This window comes from Nannospalax galili, unplaced genomic scaffold, assembly GCF_000622305.1.
Source record: "Nannospalax galili isolate Female #2095 unplaced genomic scaffold, S.galili_v1.0 scaffold752, whole genome shotgun sequence".
NCBI lineage: Eukaryota > Metazoa > Chordata > Mammalia > Rodentia > Spalacidae > Nannospalax > Nannospalax galili.
The window spans coordinates 849,485-867,944 of NW_008333404.1; the positions used below are offsets into that span (position 1 = coordinate 849,485).

The 18,460-nt window shown below is 46.1% G+C and overlaps 2 protein-coding genes across 7 annotated transcripts in view; both read right to left on the reverse strand.

The window, feature by feature from the left end:
- Tuft1 (tuftelin 1) overlaps positions 1 to 9,417 on the reverse strand; it is a 62,861-nt gene extending 53,444 nt beyond the window's left edge. For 2 of the 3 annotated variants that reach the window (XM_017796933.2, XM_017796932.2), the window contains exon 1: positions 9,270 to 9,417. In XM_017796933.2, coding sequence (XP_017652422.1) covers positions 9,270 to 9,332 — 63 coding nt within the window. In that variant the 5' untranslated portion in view covers positions 9,333 to 9,417. The remainder of the gene's footprint in view (positions 1 to 9,269) is intronic. The other variant, XM_008828214.3, reaches the window with a different exon arrangement.
- Positions 9,418 to 12,120: 2,703 nt separating this feature from the next.
- The window catches only part of Cgn (cingulin), a 26,533-nt gene continuing 20,193 nt past the window's right edge, over positions 12,121 to 18,460 (reverse strand). For all 4 annotated transcript variants that reach the window (XM_017796934.2, XM_029561167.1, XM_029561166.1 and 1 more), the window contains exons 15-21: positions 17,341 to 17,502; positions 16,357 to 16,446; positions 15,214 to 15,297; positions 15,006 to 15,124; positions 14,564 to 14,672; positions 13,769 to 13,932; positions 12,121 to 13,528 (exon numbers count right to left, since the gene is read on the reverse strand). In XM_017796934.2, the coding sequence (XP_017652423.1) occupies positions 13,387 to 13,528; positions 13,769 to 13,932; positions 14,564 to 14,672; positions 15,006 to 15,124; positions 15,214 to 15,297; positions 16,357 to 16,446; positions 17,341 to 17,502 (870 nt within the window). In that variant the 3' untranslated portion in view covers positions 12,121 to 13,386. The remainder of the gene's footprint in view (positions 13,529 to 13,768; positions 13,933 to 14,563; positions 14,673 to 15,005; positions 15,125 to 15,213; positions 15,298 to 16,356; positions 16,447 to 17,340; positions 17,503 to 18,460) is intronic.

Consider the following 18,460-nt stretch of genomic DNA (forward strand, 5'->3'; position numbering starts at 1 on the left):
GGCAGATCTCTGTGAGTTCAAGGCCAGCCTGATCTACACAGTGCGTTCCAGCTGGGGCTACAGGGAGACCCTGTCTCAAAAAGACTAAATTAAATAAATAAATAAATAAATAAATAATGAAGAGAAGGAAAGAAAGATACTAACAGTATAGTCAGAAGCAGACTGTGAATTCCAATTGACATCCATTAATCCTTGTGCAAGTCACTTGTTCTCTCTAGACTCTGTTTTCTATCTGTAGTGGAGTGGTCATACCCATCCTGCTCAACTTTAGGCACAGTAGGTGAGGTGTGTTTGGTGTGAAAGTGCTTGATAAACCATAAATCAAAAAGTAAGGCAGTATTACTTCCCCCAAACAGCTCAAGGGAGGAGAGCGGGGTAAACAAATTGTCTAAATGGACCTGGTAAAAAGTCTAGGGCTCTCCCTGACCCCCTCACCTTCCAGAACCAGAGAATGCTATCTAGCCTACAAAGCCACAGATGTCACCCCATAACCCGAATCCACAGTCAAGGATGAAAAACCTGGGGCTCCCCTCTGCTTGTTGTGACCAGTTGTCCTCTGGAGCTGGAGTGACCTCAGGGCTCTGAGCAGGCTCCAGAAACCTTTAGAAGTACCCCTAAAGTGTTTGGTAGGATGGTCCCCACTGAGGACTCTGCAAGGCTACACTGGAAGTGGAACCTTCTCCAGGGGAAAAAAGAGCAGCAGTAATCACAAGGTGAGTGGCCTCTAACCTCATAAACACTCTCAGGGAGAAGCCCAGCTACCTCCAAATTACAACAGCCTCTCCTTGCTGTTCAAACAAACCTGCAGCATGACTCACTCCTCAGAACAGGGAAGGGGGTAAACACATAGCTAAGGGCTTAGAGATCAAGACGCTAAGGCAGAGGTGATAGGAGATAAATAGGGAGGCCCCAGGAGATAAACGGGCAGGCCCCAGGGGTTCTCACACCACAGACTTACTGAATGAGAAAAGATCCAGGGGAACAGCCTGGATCCGGTACCTACTCCCCAGGTTTCTAGTGGCCCTGAGTAGGGAGATCCAGGGTAAGGGGAAAGCAAGGGAAGTAGAAATAGTGTCTGAGCAGGAAACCCTTAACTCATCTTTACCTTGGACCCACCTCCTCCATCAGTTTTTCCTTTAGTCTCACCTCTCTCACCCCAAACATTTGTAGTCTCACAAGCTGCTGCAGTAGCAGCCACCTCAGTGTGCCCACCTGAGAACTAGAATGCCCCCCTCATAACACTGACTCTCAAGAGGTCAGTGTGAGGAAAGCCCCACCAAATCACAGAAGAGAATCAGATGGGATGGGGAGCAGATGGGATGGCTGGGTGCCCACACTCTCCTGGGCAAGGCTCCCTATCCACTTGGCTGGCAAACAGGTTTGGTGTGCCTGGTCCTGCCTTCTGCAGTCTCTAGGCCAAAGAAAGGCCCTTTGTTGGGTGGGACACAAATAATTCCTCTTTTTCTTCCTCCTCACAGACAAGCCAATGAAACAGGTGTTTGCTTTTAATCTGGCTGCCTACCCAGAGGAATGGGCTGGACAAGCTCTGTGAAGAGGGCTGGCAATGAGTGGGGAAGTAAAACTAATAAAGGAGACTTAGGGCGACACCCTAAATGGGGCACCCCTTCTCAATAACCTGAAGCCCTATACTGGGTCCTGGCAGTGAATGTACAGAAAAGGAGGTGGGCTCTGGAACCCTAATTCTAAAGGAGACAGACACGCTGCTGCTGAGGCAGTCTTCCTCCAGGAAACGCCGCCCTAGCACCCAGCCAGGCTGGAATGAAGAATAAGCTCCTAGGACCTGTTAAGGCTGAGAGCTGGCAAACATGACTCTGCTCCTAACCACCTTGCCTTGTGACCCTGTTTTTGTGCTCTCAGACTCCTCATCTATTGACCCATCCTACCTGCCCCATATTCTCTTTTTGCCTCTACTGCCTGGGCTTAAATCTGGGCCACCAATCTTCCTACACACCCATTCCCCCCAACTAAACCTGTCTACCCCTAGGAAACAGGTATTTCACAAGACTGACTGTGACCCAAAGAGGCACATACCATAATTACCAACAGGCGGGGAAGCTCGTCCCACCTGCTCTGAGTACATGTGCCTGGAACCGAAACCATCTGGTGCACACCTCCCTCCACCCCAGAGAAATATGGGTAAGGTTAGTGCCACATGTCTGGTGATTAAGTAACTCTCCTCTCTCATATCCTCCCCTCCCTGGCCAGGCAAAAGCCCAGCATTCCCCAAATTCCTAGTAGGCTTGGCAACACCACTGATGTTTCTGAAAATCACAACTTGGCAATGAATGGAAGGCAGGATGGTGTGAGGAGAAGCATGGGCTGAACTGAGGCAGGTCTGAGGACTGGAAGAAACAGTTCCCAAACTTGAAAGATTCCTCCACCCAGGAGCTTCCTCCCTACCCAGGCATCACGCAGTCAGGACTCCATCATTTTAGAATTCATTCATTCCATTGGAGTGAAGGACCAAGGATTGCGGATCAATCCTTTTATGTGTGTAACAGGATCTCATGTATCTTAGGATGGCCTCAAACTCACTATGTAGCTGAGGATGACTTTGAACTTCTATCTGACTACCTTTCTAGTGCTGGGATTATAGGCATGCACCACCATGCCAGGTTCTTATGGTCCTGGGACTTGAATCCAGGGATTTCAAGCACTCTACCAACTAAGCTACATCCCCAGACCCTCAATCTTCTTTTAAAATGCAAATATTCTAACAATTCCATTCCTAGGTATTTCATTCCAAGCTAAAAGGAAACATATGTCCACATAAACTTTTTAATTTCATAGCCTCAATATTCACAACCCAAACATCCACCAACATTTATTCCATGACGAACATATCTCTGATAATATATAGTTACATATGGAATTTCATTCAGTCCGAAAAGGGAATGAAGTACTGACATGTTATGCGTATATGAACATTTAAAACAGTGTGCAAATTAGAAGCCAGTTAGCAGACCACATGCTGCATTATTTCTTTTATATGAAATGCCCAGAATAGGTGAATTCACAGAGAAAGTAGCCTAGGGCTGGGGAAATTGGGGAGAAATGAGGAGCAACTGCTAATGGATCAGAATTTCTTTATGAAGTAAGCAAAATGTTCTAAAATTGATTCACTGATGACTGCACAACTCTGAATATACTAAAACCCACTGAATTATATATCTTAAATGGGCAAATCATGTGATGTAAGAATTTTAATAAAACTTATAAAAATGGGATGAAGTTCAAGGTAAGCTGACAACAAATCACAGCTCAGGTTTGACTAAATAAAAAGTGGGGCTCAGAAAGGTTGGCATTAAATTATTTCAGTTTCTGGAGTCTTAAAGGAACATTACTATTACATGGTAAAAACAAGTTCTGACTACAAGATTAAAAAAAAAATTCCAAGTCTCCCCAGCTGCAGGCAGAACCTCTGCCAAGACATTGCCCCCCAAAATCTAGAGAGGTTAAAAGACAAACAACCCCCCCAAAAAAACCCACTGTGTAAGGAGGAGTAACTGAGAAATTAGAGAATCACCCAGAAAGCCCAGAAAAGCAGAGGGCACTAGCTGCCTTGGTCAAGAGAAACAGAGAGGAGGAAAGGGACCCAGGGAAAGATGCAGAATATGGACCCTGAACATTGCTATGAAAGCCCAACCCCACTGACTAACAAGGTCCCTCAGCTCTCCATCCTGGGTCCATCCACAAGCACCCTCTTACCCTGGCATCCCTACACTGGCAGAGGGACCAGGATTATCAAGGAAAGGGAAAAGGTAAGATATAAGAAGCAGCAAAACTCGACCAAAGTCAGATGTGGTGGCACATGCCTATAATCCCAGCATGTTGAGAGGCTGAGGAATACTACAAGTCTGAGCTACATAATGAATTCTAGGCCAAGGCCAACCTGGGTACTGTGTGAGACCCTATATGCAAAAGAAAAGAAAGAAAAAAGGTGGAGCTGGGGAGAAGGTTCAGCACATAAAGTGCCTGCTATGCAAGCACGATGACATGAGTTTGGACCCCCAGGAATTGAGAAGACACCTAGATGCCAACCTCTGACATCGATACATGTCTGTTACACATGCATCACACACATACACACAGATTCCTCAGACTTCCTCCACCCTTAAGCTTAGGTGCCCAGAGGAGGTTAAAACAGTCCAGTCCATACCAGTAGCAAACAGAAAATAATAGCTAACATCTGAGCACTTACCATGTGCCAGGCACTGTACTTAATGTTTCCTATGTATTATCTTACTTAATCCTCCTAACAACCATGTGAGAAAGGTATAATTATCATTTCTCTTTACAGATGAGGAAACTGAGAATGAAGAAATAAATTTACTAAAGGTACTCTGGCAAAGCAAACATTGAATCCCTTATTACAGCCCACTTTAGTCAAACTCCAAAAGCTATGCTTTCTTTTTTTAATGTATCCTACGCTGGCCTCGAATTCGCTATATACCAAGGATGACCTTGTACTTCCATCTTCCTGCCTCGATCTCCTAAATGCTGGGATTATACGCATGTGCCACCCACACCCAGTTTATGCAGTGCTCAGGATCAAATCCAGGGCCTTGCACATGCCAGGCAAGCACTTTACCAGCCTCAGAACCATACTTAACTAGAGTGCCATTAACAGAAATCACAGTTTAACTAAAAATTATAACTACACTGGAATGATAAGAAAGGAACATCTAACAAATGGAGTATTCCTAATTCCTGCAACAGGAGGCAATAGATATCTAAAACTGATAAATCAAGAAATATGTCAGGGACACCTATATCAAAGTTCTGCCTCCCAAGACTCAGGGATCATTGTGGAAGAAGGGACAGAAAGACTGTAAGAGTTAGAAGAGGTGGATGACTATAAGGAAACAGAGTTTTCCAGACAGCTGGGCATTTACTCATATGAACTCACAGCAAGGGTGACAGCATGCACAAATCCCATGCAAGGCCAAACCGGAAAAAATCCCAGCATAGATTCCCAACCCAACCTGAGGAACTATTGGCGACTGATGACTGCTGGAAAGGAGAGATTCAGTCTCACTTAAGGGTGAGACTCTTAGTATGTTGACCAGGCTCCAATGGATGGACCCACACCAAAAGGCATTTGGGAACACGAACCTGACTGTATAGCTCTATGGGCCTTAATATATGTATGTATATATGTATTAGAGTTCAGAAAATTTCATGGAGGAGGTTAGTAAGTACAGATATAGGAGGGGATCCAAATATGACCAATATACTCTGTATGAAATTTGCAAAAATTCAATTAAAAAAATTTTTTTGTCTTTTTTGAGACAGAGTCTCTCTATAGCCCCAGCTGACCTAGAAATTACTATGTAGACTAGACTGGCCTCAAACTCACAGAGATCCACCTGCTTCTGCCTCCCAAGTGCTAGAATTAAAGGCATGCACCACCATGAGAAGCAAACTTATTAAAAAAGAAATATGCCAAGGAGTATGATCAGTAGTACAGCACTTGCTTAGCATGCATGAGACCTCAGGTTCAATCCCCAGTAGCTTTAGTGGGTGTTTGTTTGTTTGCTTGTTTGTTTTTGGTGGGGGAGGGTTGAGGCTGGGGATGTAGGTCAGTTGAAAGAACATTTGCCTGCTATGCACAAAACCCTGGGCTCAACCTGAGCATCACATAAACTAAGCATAGCGTCACATGGCTGTAATCCTAACTTTTGGAAGGTAGAGGCAGGAAAGTAAAAAGACATCCTTATTAAGTTTCAGACAGCCTAAATACATGAAACTCTGTCTCAAGAAAGAGAAACAAGAGGAAAGGGGAGGGGAAGCCAACAAGAGGGACTAGCAGGTAAAGGCACTTGCCACCAAACCTGATGACTAAGTTCAATCCCCAGGACCCACATAGTGGAAGGAGAGAACCAACTACCCAAGATGTCTTCTGACCTCCACATGTGTATCATGGCACATTTGTGCCCCTGCCTCCAAATAAATAAGTGTAATTTTAAACAGAGAAAAGAGAAATATTACTATAAGTATTTTATTTAGAAACAGAGGTTGACACCAGACAAAACAGCTAAGAGTTGAAAGTGGCCACTTACATGTAGCAGAAGAATGTTGTAAAAGACAATTACATTCTTTCAAAACCATTTTATAGTAGTTTGTGTGTGTTTCTTTTAAATCATGCATGGGGTGGTACATGCTATATAATTCCAGCACTTGGGAAGAGACAGGAGGAGCAAGACTAACATTAGCCTAGGTCACATGAAACAGTTTCAAAAACGTAAAAGAAAAATTAAAAATTGGGTACATATATTATTTCAATTTAATATAGAAGGAGGGCAGGAGGAAGGCAGGCAGGCAAAGATCTCCCACATCAGAGGCTGACCCATGGAACTCTGTTCTTTCACACACAGCTTCCATGATCCTCCACTGGTAACAACATTGGGGTTTTGCTCTGGAGAATCCCCTCTTTCATTAAGCAAGCTTGTAAATCTGTTAATCAAGGAACCATGCCCTATCCTAGCCAAGGAGAAGGCCAGGGGACAATGGCACCCTCTCCCTGGAATTTTGGGCAGAATGACAAAAAGATCTGAAACAACTGGAACCATGGTAGAGTGCATCGGCCATTTCCTTTCCCCCACCAGAAGCCACAGGATGCCCCTGATTTCGGCTTCTTAAGCATTTCCTTAAATTCTGTGTACTGTTCCTTTCCTTCTAATAAATTCCTCTTTTGCTTAAGTTAGCTGGGTCACTTTCTGTTGTTTAACTAAAGTAAGTTAATGAAAATAACTAATAAAACGAGTTTGAGATTTATTTGTACTTTAATGTGCCAATATAATTTATCAAAGTCACTACCAAACAAACATTTTTGTCCTAAAAATACATGTTACATTAGAGTCAAGTAAACACATATACAAATATGTATAAATGAAACAAAAGTTTTGCCAAAAAGTCTCCCCTCACCAACTTTCAATGTTAATTCTACTGTTTTAGATGTTTCTGCTCCACTATGTTTTTATTTTGTTTGCTAGCTTAGTGACAGAGATGGTTTATTAAGGAAGAAAATGGTGTTCCCCAAAACATTGGTGGGCTAGAGAGTTGGGAAAGGTCCAAAGCTCAAAAGCCCACTATATTGATTTCAGACCCACTAATGGTTACGTTCTACAGTTTTGAAAAACCCTGACTCCTTTTCAGCAATAAAAACAGCTGGGTGTGGTAGCACATCCCTTTAATCCCAGCACTCGGGAGGCAGAGGCAGGTGGATCTCTGTGAGATACAGGCCAGCCTGGTCTACATAGTGAGTTCCAGGCCAGCTGGGGCTACAGGAAGACCCTGTCTCAAAAAACAAACAAAAAAAAAAATTAAATAAAGAAAAAACAACCCAGATGGTGTATTAGCCAAACTTCCACAGTCATGTGTGGAGCACTAAGCAAGGGCACAGAGCCTGCTAGCGTAGAAACTCAAATATAGCCCCAGAATTCTGCCTTCAACCAACTGTATACACTGCCAAATTTTGGAGGGGGTGTGTGTCTATTATTTAATTGGGGAGGAGGGGGGATCCATTTACTTATTTATTGGGGAAGGGGGACTTTGTTTACTTACTCACTCAGACATTTTGTACCATTCAGTGGTATGACTAGACAACAGGCTCCAGGAGGCTGTCCAAAGCTGTAAACTCCATCTGTAAACTGGCTCAGAGGAGAGGAATCCAGGGCAAACCCTGTGACTAGACTGATTGATTGTTTACTATTGACTCCTCCTCCTCCTCAAGAGGCCAGGAATGTCTCCAAGATCAAACCCAGGCAAGGGATATTTCATTCCCTGTTTTGAAGTGAAATAAGTCTCAAGTTCAGCCTGTCTCCTCTTTGTTATAAAGCACTCTAGTTAGCTTGTCTAGTTAACTCCAAACTTATCTATTGCTGAGACTGAATTTCTATTTTCCTACCTCTTCGTGCTGTCCCACCAAACAAGTAAACAAAAATATCAAGAGAGTGACAAATCATTCTCAGTGCTGCCAGTGTTGTGGTCTGGGACTTTGGGGGACTGGGTTTGGGCAGTGTCAGGACTTAGAATGTGGCAGAAACAGGCATACTCCTGGGTAGAAATGTCAAGGGGACAGTGAACAGAATCAAATGATTGTCTGTACTCCAAACTTCAATTGAGCACCTATTCTACAATTGTTCTTTGAAAAGAGCCATAATCTGGCTGCCGCTGGGTTAGCTCTACCTCAGGAGCATGCTGGGACAGGTAGAACTAAAGGAATCAGATGGCGGGGTGTAAACTTCCCATCATCTTGGCTCTCACTTCCTTCACTCTCCCACAATAGCTTGAAAAGGATGAAACAGTACACACCCACGGTGGGTTATGTGGGTTAGGAGTCCCCAGCCCAGCCTAGAAACACTCAGGCACAAATTACCTGCATTTCCCTCTGGCGAGAACAAATCATGTGGTCAGTTGGGGAACTGGAGTTGGGGAGGTCAGGGACTGGTAACCAGGGAATGTGGGGTTCAGGGCAGAATGGAGAATGCTCCCTCTTCTCCCCACCTCTCCTGGGTCCAGAAACCCTGGAGCAGGTTTCCTATTCCGCCCAGGTGCCGAGGCATCCCCTTCATCCACTGGCCTCAGGATTGGCGGCTGAAGACGGAAGCAAAAACCAATAAACCGTCCTAGGAAGCTACCGGTTGGCCGAAGGGGTAAGGGAGCATACGTAAAAAGGAGGTTAAAAGGAGAAATCCAAGAGAGGTGAGCATCAGAAAGTTCTACCTTCTTAGCCAAAAGTAGAATCCGGACCTATTCCGGAATAGTCTGACACTCCATTCCCAGCCCCAGGATTCCACCCTCGGCCCCCTTTTCTTGGAAACGATCGCCCAAAGCACCATACAATTCTTTGAAAGGCCTCCGAGGTCATCGGTCCCACGGAAAAGCCTAACCCGCCTCTACCCAGCAGTGTCCGACGCAGCGCAGGGATGCGCTCCCGGCGCTCCTTTCTCCCACGACCCAGGCTAGCTGCCCACTGGACGCCTGAGTACGCGCCCTGCCCCGCGGCCCAGGCCTGGGCTCACAGCCGGGCTCTAGCCCAGACTGCACTGTCCTCGCGAAGGCCAGGGTCGCCCCGGCCCCGGGGCCTCCAGGGCTTCTCCCGTTCCTCCCCCGTCCGCCCCGGATGGCCTCCGCTGGCTGACGGCAGAGCCCGGCGTCGGCTGATGTCCGCCAGCTCGGCGCCGGACACCCAGCGTGAACCCAGACAGCCGAGATGGAAAGGCACGGTGAGCGCGCGGACCTACCGCGGGCTGACCCTCCGAGTGCACGTCCACCAAGGCACACCAGTTCCGCATCCCGTTCATCATCTTCGAGAGGAGGTCGCACCCACGGCCCTGTGGTCTGGAGTATACTGGACCGGTGCAAGTGGAACCGCCCCTTTGTATAGGGTTCTGGGGCGGGGCTTAAGGTAATACACGCCCCCAGTGCAGTGCTTGCCAACGAGGTTGAGCGAAAGGGCGAGGTGGGCGGAGCCAAGAGGTCTCGGCCCGTGCCCACTGGTGTTAGCTCAGATTTACATAAAGGTGGAGCTTGGGCGTGACCAGGGCTCCTTAAATTTGGTATTTGTGGCCGGACATGATGGCGCACACTTTTAATCCCGGCACTCGGGAGGCAGAAGCAGACGGATTTCTGTGAGTTCCAGGACACCTGGGGCTACAGGGAGACCCTGTCTCAAAAAGCGCCCCCCCCCGAAAAGAAATTGGTATTTGTAGTAGTATCTCAACATTCTTTGTCTTGTGTCTTTTCAATGCTCCGGATCTGTGTTGAGAAAGAAAATCAATCTGTTCCTCCATAGATGAGCTGGGATCTGCACATGCTTCTATGGGTCCCCTCTCCCCAAATGTAAACCAACTTGTAGGCTTTGTAGAGCTGAGCAACTCTTTCCTCGGTGGTAGAAAGGCAGGCACCGAAGGCCAGCTCACGCGGACTAGCCTAAGCCAGTCTGGCAGGTGCTCTTCCCTGGCAAGACGCCCAGGCCAAAGTCAAAGCCAGCTAGGCTCTGGGTGGGTCTTGTTTTGCTGAAGCTATTATACCAAAGCTATCCTTATATGGTAGGGAGAGGCGGGACACGTTGCTTTAAAAGGAATTTGCATTCTAGAGAAAAGATGAGTCTCAACTTGGCCAATGGCATTTGCCTCCCAAGCTTAGGCTGGGATCTTGAGGACTTAGTCTGGTAGATGGTTATCCCAATGGCCTATAATGGTCCACACGGAAGGCAGGCAGTAAGGAGCTCTGACCCACACTTGAGTAGGCAGTACTACTGTAGTTAGTAATTTGTTTTGTGAACAGCTAGCTTTCCCTTAAGTAAGCGGGAGCTGCACTTGACTTGGGGACATGGACACAGGAACTGGGTTTCCTGCCAGTTAGGAATGTATGTAGAACACTTTGTACTTGAGAGGTAAATGCTGAGGATATCCATGACCCACAGGGTAAGAAAAGCCCAAGTCAGGTTTCTTCTTTAACCTTCAATGAAGGCATTCCTTGCTATGGCCTGAAGGATGTTAAGGAGAGAACGGTTCTGTTATAGATAATTCCATATTTCCTAGGTCTCAGATCTGCTATAAGGGATTTCTGAAAAGAAAGGTAAAGGCTCTAAAAGTGTACAATTAAAATGACTTCTTAAACAGTTGGAGAGGCAACTCAGTGGTTAAAAGTATTTGCTGCTTGCAGAGACCCCCAGGTTCAGTCCCCAGCACCCACATGGCAGCTAATAATCGTAAAAACTCCACTTAAGGGAATCCAATGCCTTCTAACCTCCATGGGCACTGTATGCATGTGATGCACTTACATACATGCAGGAAAAATATTCATACACATGAAATAAAATAAATAAAAAATTAAAACAAATTTATTATTATTATTTTTTTTTTTGGTCTTTTTTTGAGACAGGGTCTCCCTGTAGCTCCAGCTGGCCTGGAACTCTCTATGTAGACCAGGCTGGCCTTGAACTCACACAGAGTGCTAGGATTAAAGGTGTGTGATGACTTCTTAAAATAGGACCAGCAAGACCTAAAGAGATGGCTCAGTGGTTAACAACATGTACTGATCTTCCAGAGGACAGAAGTTCGATTCCCAGCACCCACATGGGGCAGCTCACAACCCCTGTAACTCCAGCTCCAAGGAGATTTGACACATCTGGTTTCCATGGGCATCTGCACTCATGTGTACATACCCACACACAAACACACATATACCCAATTAAAAATAACTCTTATATGGCTCTGCAAGTAAAGGCACCTGACACCAAGAGTTCAATTCCCAGGACCCACATGGTAGCAGGAGAGAACTAACTCGAAAGTTGTCCACTGACCTCCACACATGTACCATCACACACACACACACACACACACACACACACACACACACACACACACAACACATATATTTTTTGAAAACTTAAGAGTAGGGGCTGGAGAGATGGCTCAGCAGTTAAGAGACTGGCTGCTCTTGCAGACAACCCAGATTCAGTTCCCAGAACCCACATGGCAGCTAAGGACCATCTGTAACTGCAGTCCTAGGGGATCTGATACCATCTTCTGATCTCTGAGGGTGGTGCATGACACAGGTGCACTTACATATATGCAGGCAATACACTCATACATGTAAAATAAAAAATAATTTTTTTAAAAAAAAAAGAATAGAGCCGGGCTTGGTGGCACACGCCTTTAATCCCAGCACTTGGGAGGCAAAGGAAGGCAGATCTTTGTGAGTTCAAGGCCAGCCTGGTCTACATAGTGGTTCCAGGACAGCTGGGGCTATAAGGAGACCCTGTTTCAAAAAAAAAATTAAAAAAAAAAAAAAAAAAAAAAAAAAAAAACAGAGTAGATCCCCAAATAAGCCAGGAAAACAAAGACAAGGATTTCAATATAGATAATATTTATTTTAAATAAAATCAAGCTGGGTATGGTGGTGTACACCTTTAGTCCCAGCACTCAGGAGGCAGAGGCAAGTAAATCTCTGTGAGTTTGAGGCCAGCCTGGTCTACATAGCAAGTTCCAGGTCAGTCAGGGCTACATAGTGAGACCGTCTCAAAAAACAGAAACAAAAAAACCCCCACAAGACTGGATTGGATTGGGAGAAAATATCAGATTTGCAGAATATGGAATGTTTTTTAATTATGAAATTACAAGTCATTGGTGAGAACAAAATTTACTTTGGAAATAAGGGGTGACTCATTCCCATTACCTTATCCCCACCAGAGCTTGGCTCTTTCTCAAAACTCCAAGGAGGAATAAATTCTCCACTGCTCTTTCCCTTCCCTACTAAGAGCCAGCTCCTGACCCCAGGCAAAGCCCTGAATCAAGGCCTAGCTCCTGAGAAAAATGACGGTCTACTGGTACTCTCATTAGAGGCAGGACACATCTAGCCAGAGAAGCCAAAAGGAAGGCCACAGAGACTAGATGTTTGCTTTGCAAAACTTGTATAGATAGTTGTCAGGGTTCCCAGGTGCAACCACCTTAGAGTGGCATCCGTAGTCGCAGAGGGAGAGAAGGAAGGTGGGAAACCCTGAGCAGAACCAGGACCCCACCACCTTATCAAGGTCTACCAGAGTCCCTCCTCCCAGGGACTGGTGAGCAGAGCAGCCTGTAGCTCTCTTGTACAGTCACTGGGGAAGTGGGGCAGGCTTTCCCAGTTTGGGAAAGACTGGTTTTCGGAGAGGTATGAATGTGCAGGTTCATGAAAGGCAAGAAGAGCATTCTCATCTCACACCAGTAAGGCACTGAGAGGAAAGCAGGAGTGGTAAAGATGGGAAGAAGAGTGAATGAAGGGTTCCCTGAACCCACTGTCTTGGGGAAAATAAAAATATAGGAACTGAAGGGATGTGAGGGACTACTACATGGGCCAATGACTAGGTGAAGAGAAGTATCTGAGCAGTAGGTAGAGCCACGCCTGCGCGTACATTACCCATAATGTTCCCTTATTCTGCTCCAGAATGGGAGGAAAAAAGGTTTCAGGAATCCAGGGAGCAGAACAGCATCGCATATTTCCCTGAGCCATAGGGTTAAAGATAAAAGAAATAAAGCTTTACATGCATGGCAATATCCATCCCTTCCTATCCTTCTTGGTCCCCCTCAGTGCGTATGCTGGCCATTCGTCCACTGTGAGATGAAGAAGAGGTCAGCACCTATAAGGGCTCAGAGAGGCCTAAAATGCCCATTCCTCTAGTGAAAAGGCCAAGCCCACCCACCAGCTTACTGCAAATGTGTTTTTATCACCATCACTCTGACCCCTCCCAGTCTGAAGTCTAAATAATCAGGTCACCCCTAGGAAAGAGGAATCTGAAGCAGGAAGGACAGAGCAGAACAGGCTGGCTGGCTGGGGCAGGCTTCAAGCCTGTTTCTGGTCTTTGAAGATCATGAGCTAGCAGGAGCTGGTCTGTAGGTTGCTTTCTGTAAGCAGTGAAGTGATGGATGAGGGGTCATAAACACTGTCAAATTCCTCATCAGAGCTCAGTTCTTCATGTTTGAGGGCTGACTCAGCAGCTGGGCGGGAAGTTTTTCGCCTGAGTCAGAAAAAGAATAAATTGAGTTAGTCACTTTCCACACTAAGGAACTAATTCTGCTAAGACCAAAAACTACTCACATAGTTTCTAGAGAAACAGGGTGAAGGATGGAAGCTAAGATACTAAGAACTAATCATACTGGCTTCTAGGCAGGGATAAGGGACTGTATATTTCTTCTTATCCAGCTTGGGAGAGTCCATTCCCTACCCCATGATGCAGGGTGCAGAAGGGCAGTCATACCAGGAGTCCTTTTCCAGAGATTTGATCCGGGCCTGGAGCTGTTCGTTGACCTCATGCTGTTCTTCCAGCTCCCGCTGTGCTTTCTTCCGAAGGCCATCCAGGCGCTCTATTTCCTCTTCTGCTTCATCCATCTGCCGCTTCAAGGCCTTTACTCTCAGGCTTAGCTAAGTAGGATACCAAATCCTCACATTAGAAAAGCATCTGCTATCATGGCCTGGGACTTCCCCTGTAACAATTCTGATGGGATAATCATCCTTGGAAAACTGTGACTATGTATAAGTTCTCTAGTCTCTGGAAGCTGTTTTGAGGGGGTTAGAAGGCTAGGGAAATAGCTAGGTCAATAAAGTGCTTGCCAAGGACCTGAGTTTGATCTCCCTAGAACTCACTGGTCAGTCTAACCTATTTGACAGGTTCCAGGCCAGAGAGAAACCTGGCTCCCCTCCCCCCAAAAAGGTAGACATTGCCTGAGGAACAACACGAAAAGTTGTCCTCTGTCCTCCATATGTATGCCTACACATTTACATCTCACACATGTGCGCACACACACAACACAAAGGTTGCTTCGGGGACTCGATGAATTAATATACATAACACTTAGATAAACTAGCACACTTGAAACATAGACTAACTATGACTACTCTAGACTGGTCCTTTCAATCTGATATCTCATCCCTACATAAGCGAAGTCTAAGTTTGGAAGACCTAGGAGAGATGGAGGCCTCCCTTGTTGTTCAAGAGAACACATAATGTATACTTGCTCCATTACTGCTCGACCCCAGGGTGCCAGGTTCTCACCTGGTCTTTCTGATCATTGACATGCTGCCGTTCATCATCAATCTGGATGGACAGCTCTTTAACTCTGCGTTCCAGTTTCCGATTGGTGGACTGCAGAACTGTCTTCTCCCTAAGAGGTTGAAGCAGAGGGATGTTTATGGCTGCTGCCGTTTCTAAGGGAGCCCTTTCTTGGCCCTTTATTGCCTCCAAGGACTTTTCTGTCATGAGCCTCACCAGTAGATGGGGGAGGATCCAGGGGAGATCCAAAGAACCAGGGAGACAGAAGTCATTCACATCCCAGAATTTCCACAACTCTTTCTGCTCTCTATCAGGAGCAAGGGGGTTCCCTGAAGATGAGGCCAGGTTGGCCAGATGTGAGGTGGAAGATGAAGGAAGGCCCAGAGAAGAAAAACCCAGAGGAAGGAAGGAAGGGCGAGAGGAATGAATGTCAGGTTCATGTCACCTCTCTTCAACTTGCAGTCGCTCTTGCAACAACTGATTCTGGGACTCAAGCTGAGAGAAGCTGGCACTAGGCTTCTGGAAACCTTCTGAGCTGGCCAACCGGGTCTTCAAGTCCTTGTTCTGAGAGAGACAGGAAGCCTCCATGGTTAGCACTCCAGTTGGTCCTCTGCCTGGCCCCCAAGGTCTATCCCCAAGACTCCCTGTTTCACCTGTCTCTCCAAGGAGATTTTGTCACACTCCAAGTCCTGCCGAGCAGACCTCTCCTGCATGAGTTCTGTCCTCAGCTGATCCACCTAGTGGGGATGAGTGAGAAGAACTGGACTTGAGGAAGGCTAAGAACTAAACCAGAAAACTGAACTAACAGAAGCAGCAGGTCCCTGAAAACACTCTGAACTATGAGCTCCCCAAATTTTCAGATAACTGAGAAATCACAGCTGGAAACTTCAGCATTCCTCTCTGGATGCTCCCTGGTCTGCCTAGATGTGAGAAAGCCATCGCATAGTCCTACCACCATGAAGCTACCTGTCACCATGCCTTCCATACCATGACGGATTGTATCCCCTCAAACCAGTTGGATTTTCTACAAAGAGGCCCTTCACAAAAGGCCCTTCACATTCACATAAGATATGAAAATGAAACCCAAGTTGCAATAGTGACCCCCAGGATGTCAGAGATGCCAGGAATGTGGGACATCTACAGAGAAAAGCTGCAGGCACCAAGAGGAGTCAACCCAACAGAGAGGTTATGAGTGCTGAACTGCAGCACTGCCCAAGACCCTTAAAGCCCAGATGATGCCACCATGAGCCCTGGGTGCTAGACATGGAGCTGCAGTGTTTGGAGCTCACAGATTGTTTTGAGAGTCAGAGGAGATTTTGAACTTTGGACTTCCAAACAGCATTGGAACTGTAAGACTATGAAGACTTTTGAAATTGGACTGAAGGCATTTTTGCCTTTGAGATGGATATAAGCTTTATGGAAAGGGGGAATATTATAGATTAAAGTGATGTGTTTGGGTGTCAAGTCAAAAAATAAAAAAAGAAATTACAGCTATTTGAATGGGAAGAGCCACTTGAAAGAGGGCTTTCTAAATCTCACAAATGGCATTCCTTCCAAACTGAAACAGTCCTCGCTAGAGTCAGAGCAGCACAGGCCACCAGAACTCTGTCCGCCACTCAAATTCTTGGCTTCCTTGCACCTAAGGAAACCTGTCAACCCTTTCCAAAGCAGATGAGAGCCTGAAGTAGATTCTGCCTTGCATAGACTATGCAGCCATAACTCTGCAGGTTATGGAAGATGAGAGGTCAAAGCTGTCTTTGAGAGGGCGAAGAGGTTACACAGTCAGGGGTAGATACCTGGTCCCGGCCACGGTTCATCCGGTCTGTCAGCAGTTCCACAGTGTTTTTTTCTTCATCTAATTCTGCTTGCAGCCGTGATACTTTTTCCTATGACAGAACAAAAGGTCAATTCTGCTCCAAAGTCTGAACACTAGAAGGCCAAACCCAAAACAAAACCCTCTCAAAACTTCAACCCACAGACCTTTCCCCCTTGCACATCCCAGGAACCTTTTGATCCTTGTTCCTGCGTGCTCAAAGCCACTATGGAGCCAGCGCCCTCTGCTGACCAGGAAGGCAAACCCTAAAATCTGTTCCTCCCTGGATACCTATTTCCTTAAGGGAAAAACTGAAACTCAAGGGGGGAGGGTTGGGGGCTGAAAGACTCAGAAATAGAATTTCCAGAGTACAGATTAGGGGAGCAAATTCAAGCCATGCAGTACGACATAGAAGCTAAGGAAATGGATCCTGAAAGTCAGATCTACCACTTCCTAGCACTGAACCCACTGGCAAGCTACTTACTATCTCTATGATTGCTTTCCTCACCTGTAAAATGGAGAAAATGAGACTATCTACATCACAGAGTTACACTGAAGATGCAAGGAGTCTTCTGTGTCACTCCCACAGAATGATAAATGCTTATTGCTGCTATTCTTATTTTCAAGTATAGCAAATTGAAGACTATCATTCATTCTAAGGAGGAAAGCCACTGCTCAGCTCCAGACAACTGCTGCTGCGATGCAGAACTCAGGTGTGGAAGGTCAGTGTTAACACTTTCCAAATACAAGAGAAAACAGAAATCCTAGTTTTTAATGTGACATCTACAATTTTCTCAACACGTATATCTAGTTCGCAAACGCTTGAAACACTGTAACATCTGGCAAATTCCATCAGTTGTGGCTGTGAATTTTATTCTCTCAGACAGGAAGGGGCTTGGAATACACCTACATCTCACTTGTGCCAGAACCCCCTCCTTTTCCCACACAGCCTGCCCAATGCCCTCACCTCAAGGCTCTTCAGCTGCCGAGCCCTGTCGTCCTGGGAGCGCTTCTTATTCTCTGCCTCTTGCTCCAGCCCCTGCAGCCGCTGGACCAGCAGTTCTTTGTCTAGCCGGGCTGTGTCCCGCTCAGCCTGGGAGGCCTGCAGGGCCTGCCGTAGCCTTTGCATCTGAACCAAGGAATAACATACAGGAGCTCAGCCCAGTTGCAAGGTAGGGGTTGGAAGGAGCAATCTGTCCCTGAGGACAGAAATACTCCACTAACATTCTTCAGAGCCCGGGCCAGGGCCATAGCTTAGCTTAGGTAACTTAGCTTACTGCTAGAGCGCTTTTTTGTCTCAGAACTTACTACACAAACTGGAGTTACTTGAGAGCTTTTTGGGGGACAAGTGTCACTGTGTCTATTTAAAGAGTTTTCAAGGGGCTGGAGAGATAGCTTAGAAGTTAAGGGCATTGGCTGCTCTTGCAGAAGGTCTAGGTTTGATCCTCAGCACCCACATGGTGGCTAATAACCATCTTAACTCCAGTTTCAGGAGGATCTGACACCCTCCTCTGGCCTCTGCAAGCACCACATGACACAGGTGCACTTACATACATGCAGGCAATATACTCATACACATAAAAAAAATAAAAATAATCTTGTTTATAATTTTATTTATAATAATAAATTTTTTTAATTTATTATTTTTATTTTATGTGTATGAGTGTATTGTCTGCATGTAAATGAACCCGTGTCATGCAATGCCTGCAGGGGTCAGAAGAAGGCATCGGATTTCCCCGGAAATGGAGTTACAGATGGTTGTTAGCCACCATGTGGGTGCTGGGAATCGAACCTGGGTCCTCTGTAAGAGCAGTCAATGCTCTTAACCGCTAAGCCATCTCTCCAGCCTTGATCTTGTATGGTCATCCTAATTTTCAGAGTCTTCTATCTCTCACCACTAGTTGGCCTTCCTTCCATCTAACCTTTCAGGCCTCCTGGGGCTGGGCACAGAGTCCCCTTGGTGGGCTGGGAAGAGTGGTGAGCAGCGCGGCCGTCCCACACATGCTGTGGAGCAGGGAAGGTACTGGGGAGGTCCCAGTACAGCTGCCTCAGGAGCGGTGGGAGGCCAGGAAGCAAATTTTATATAT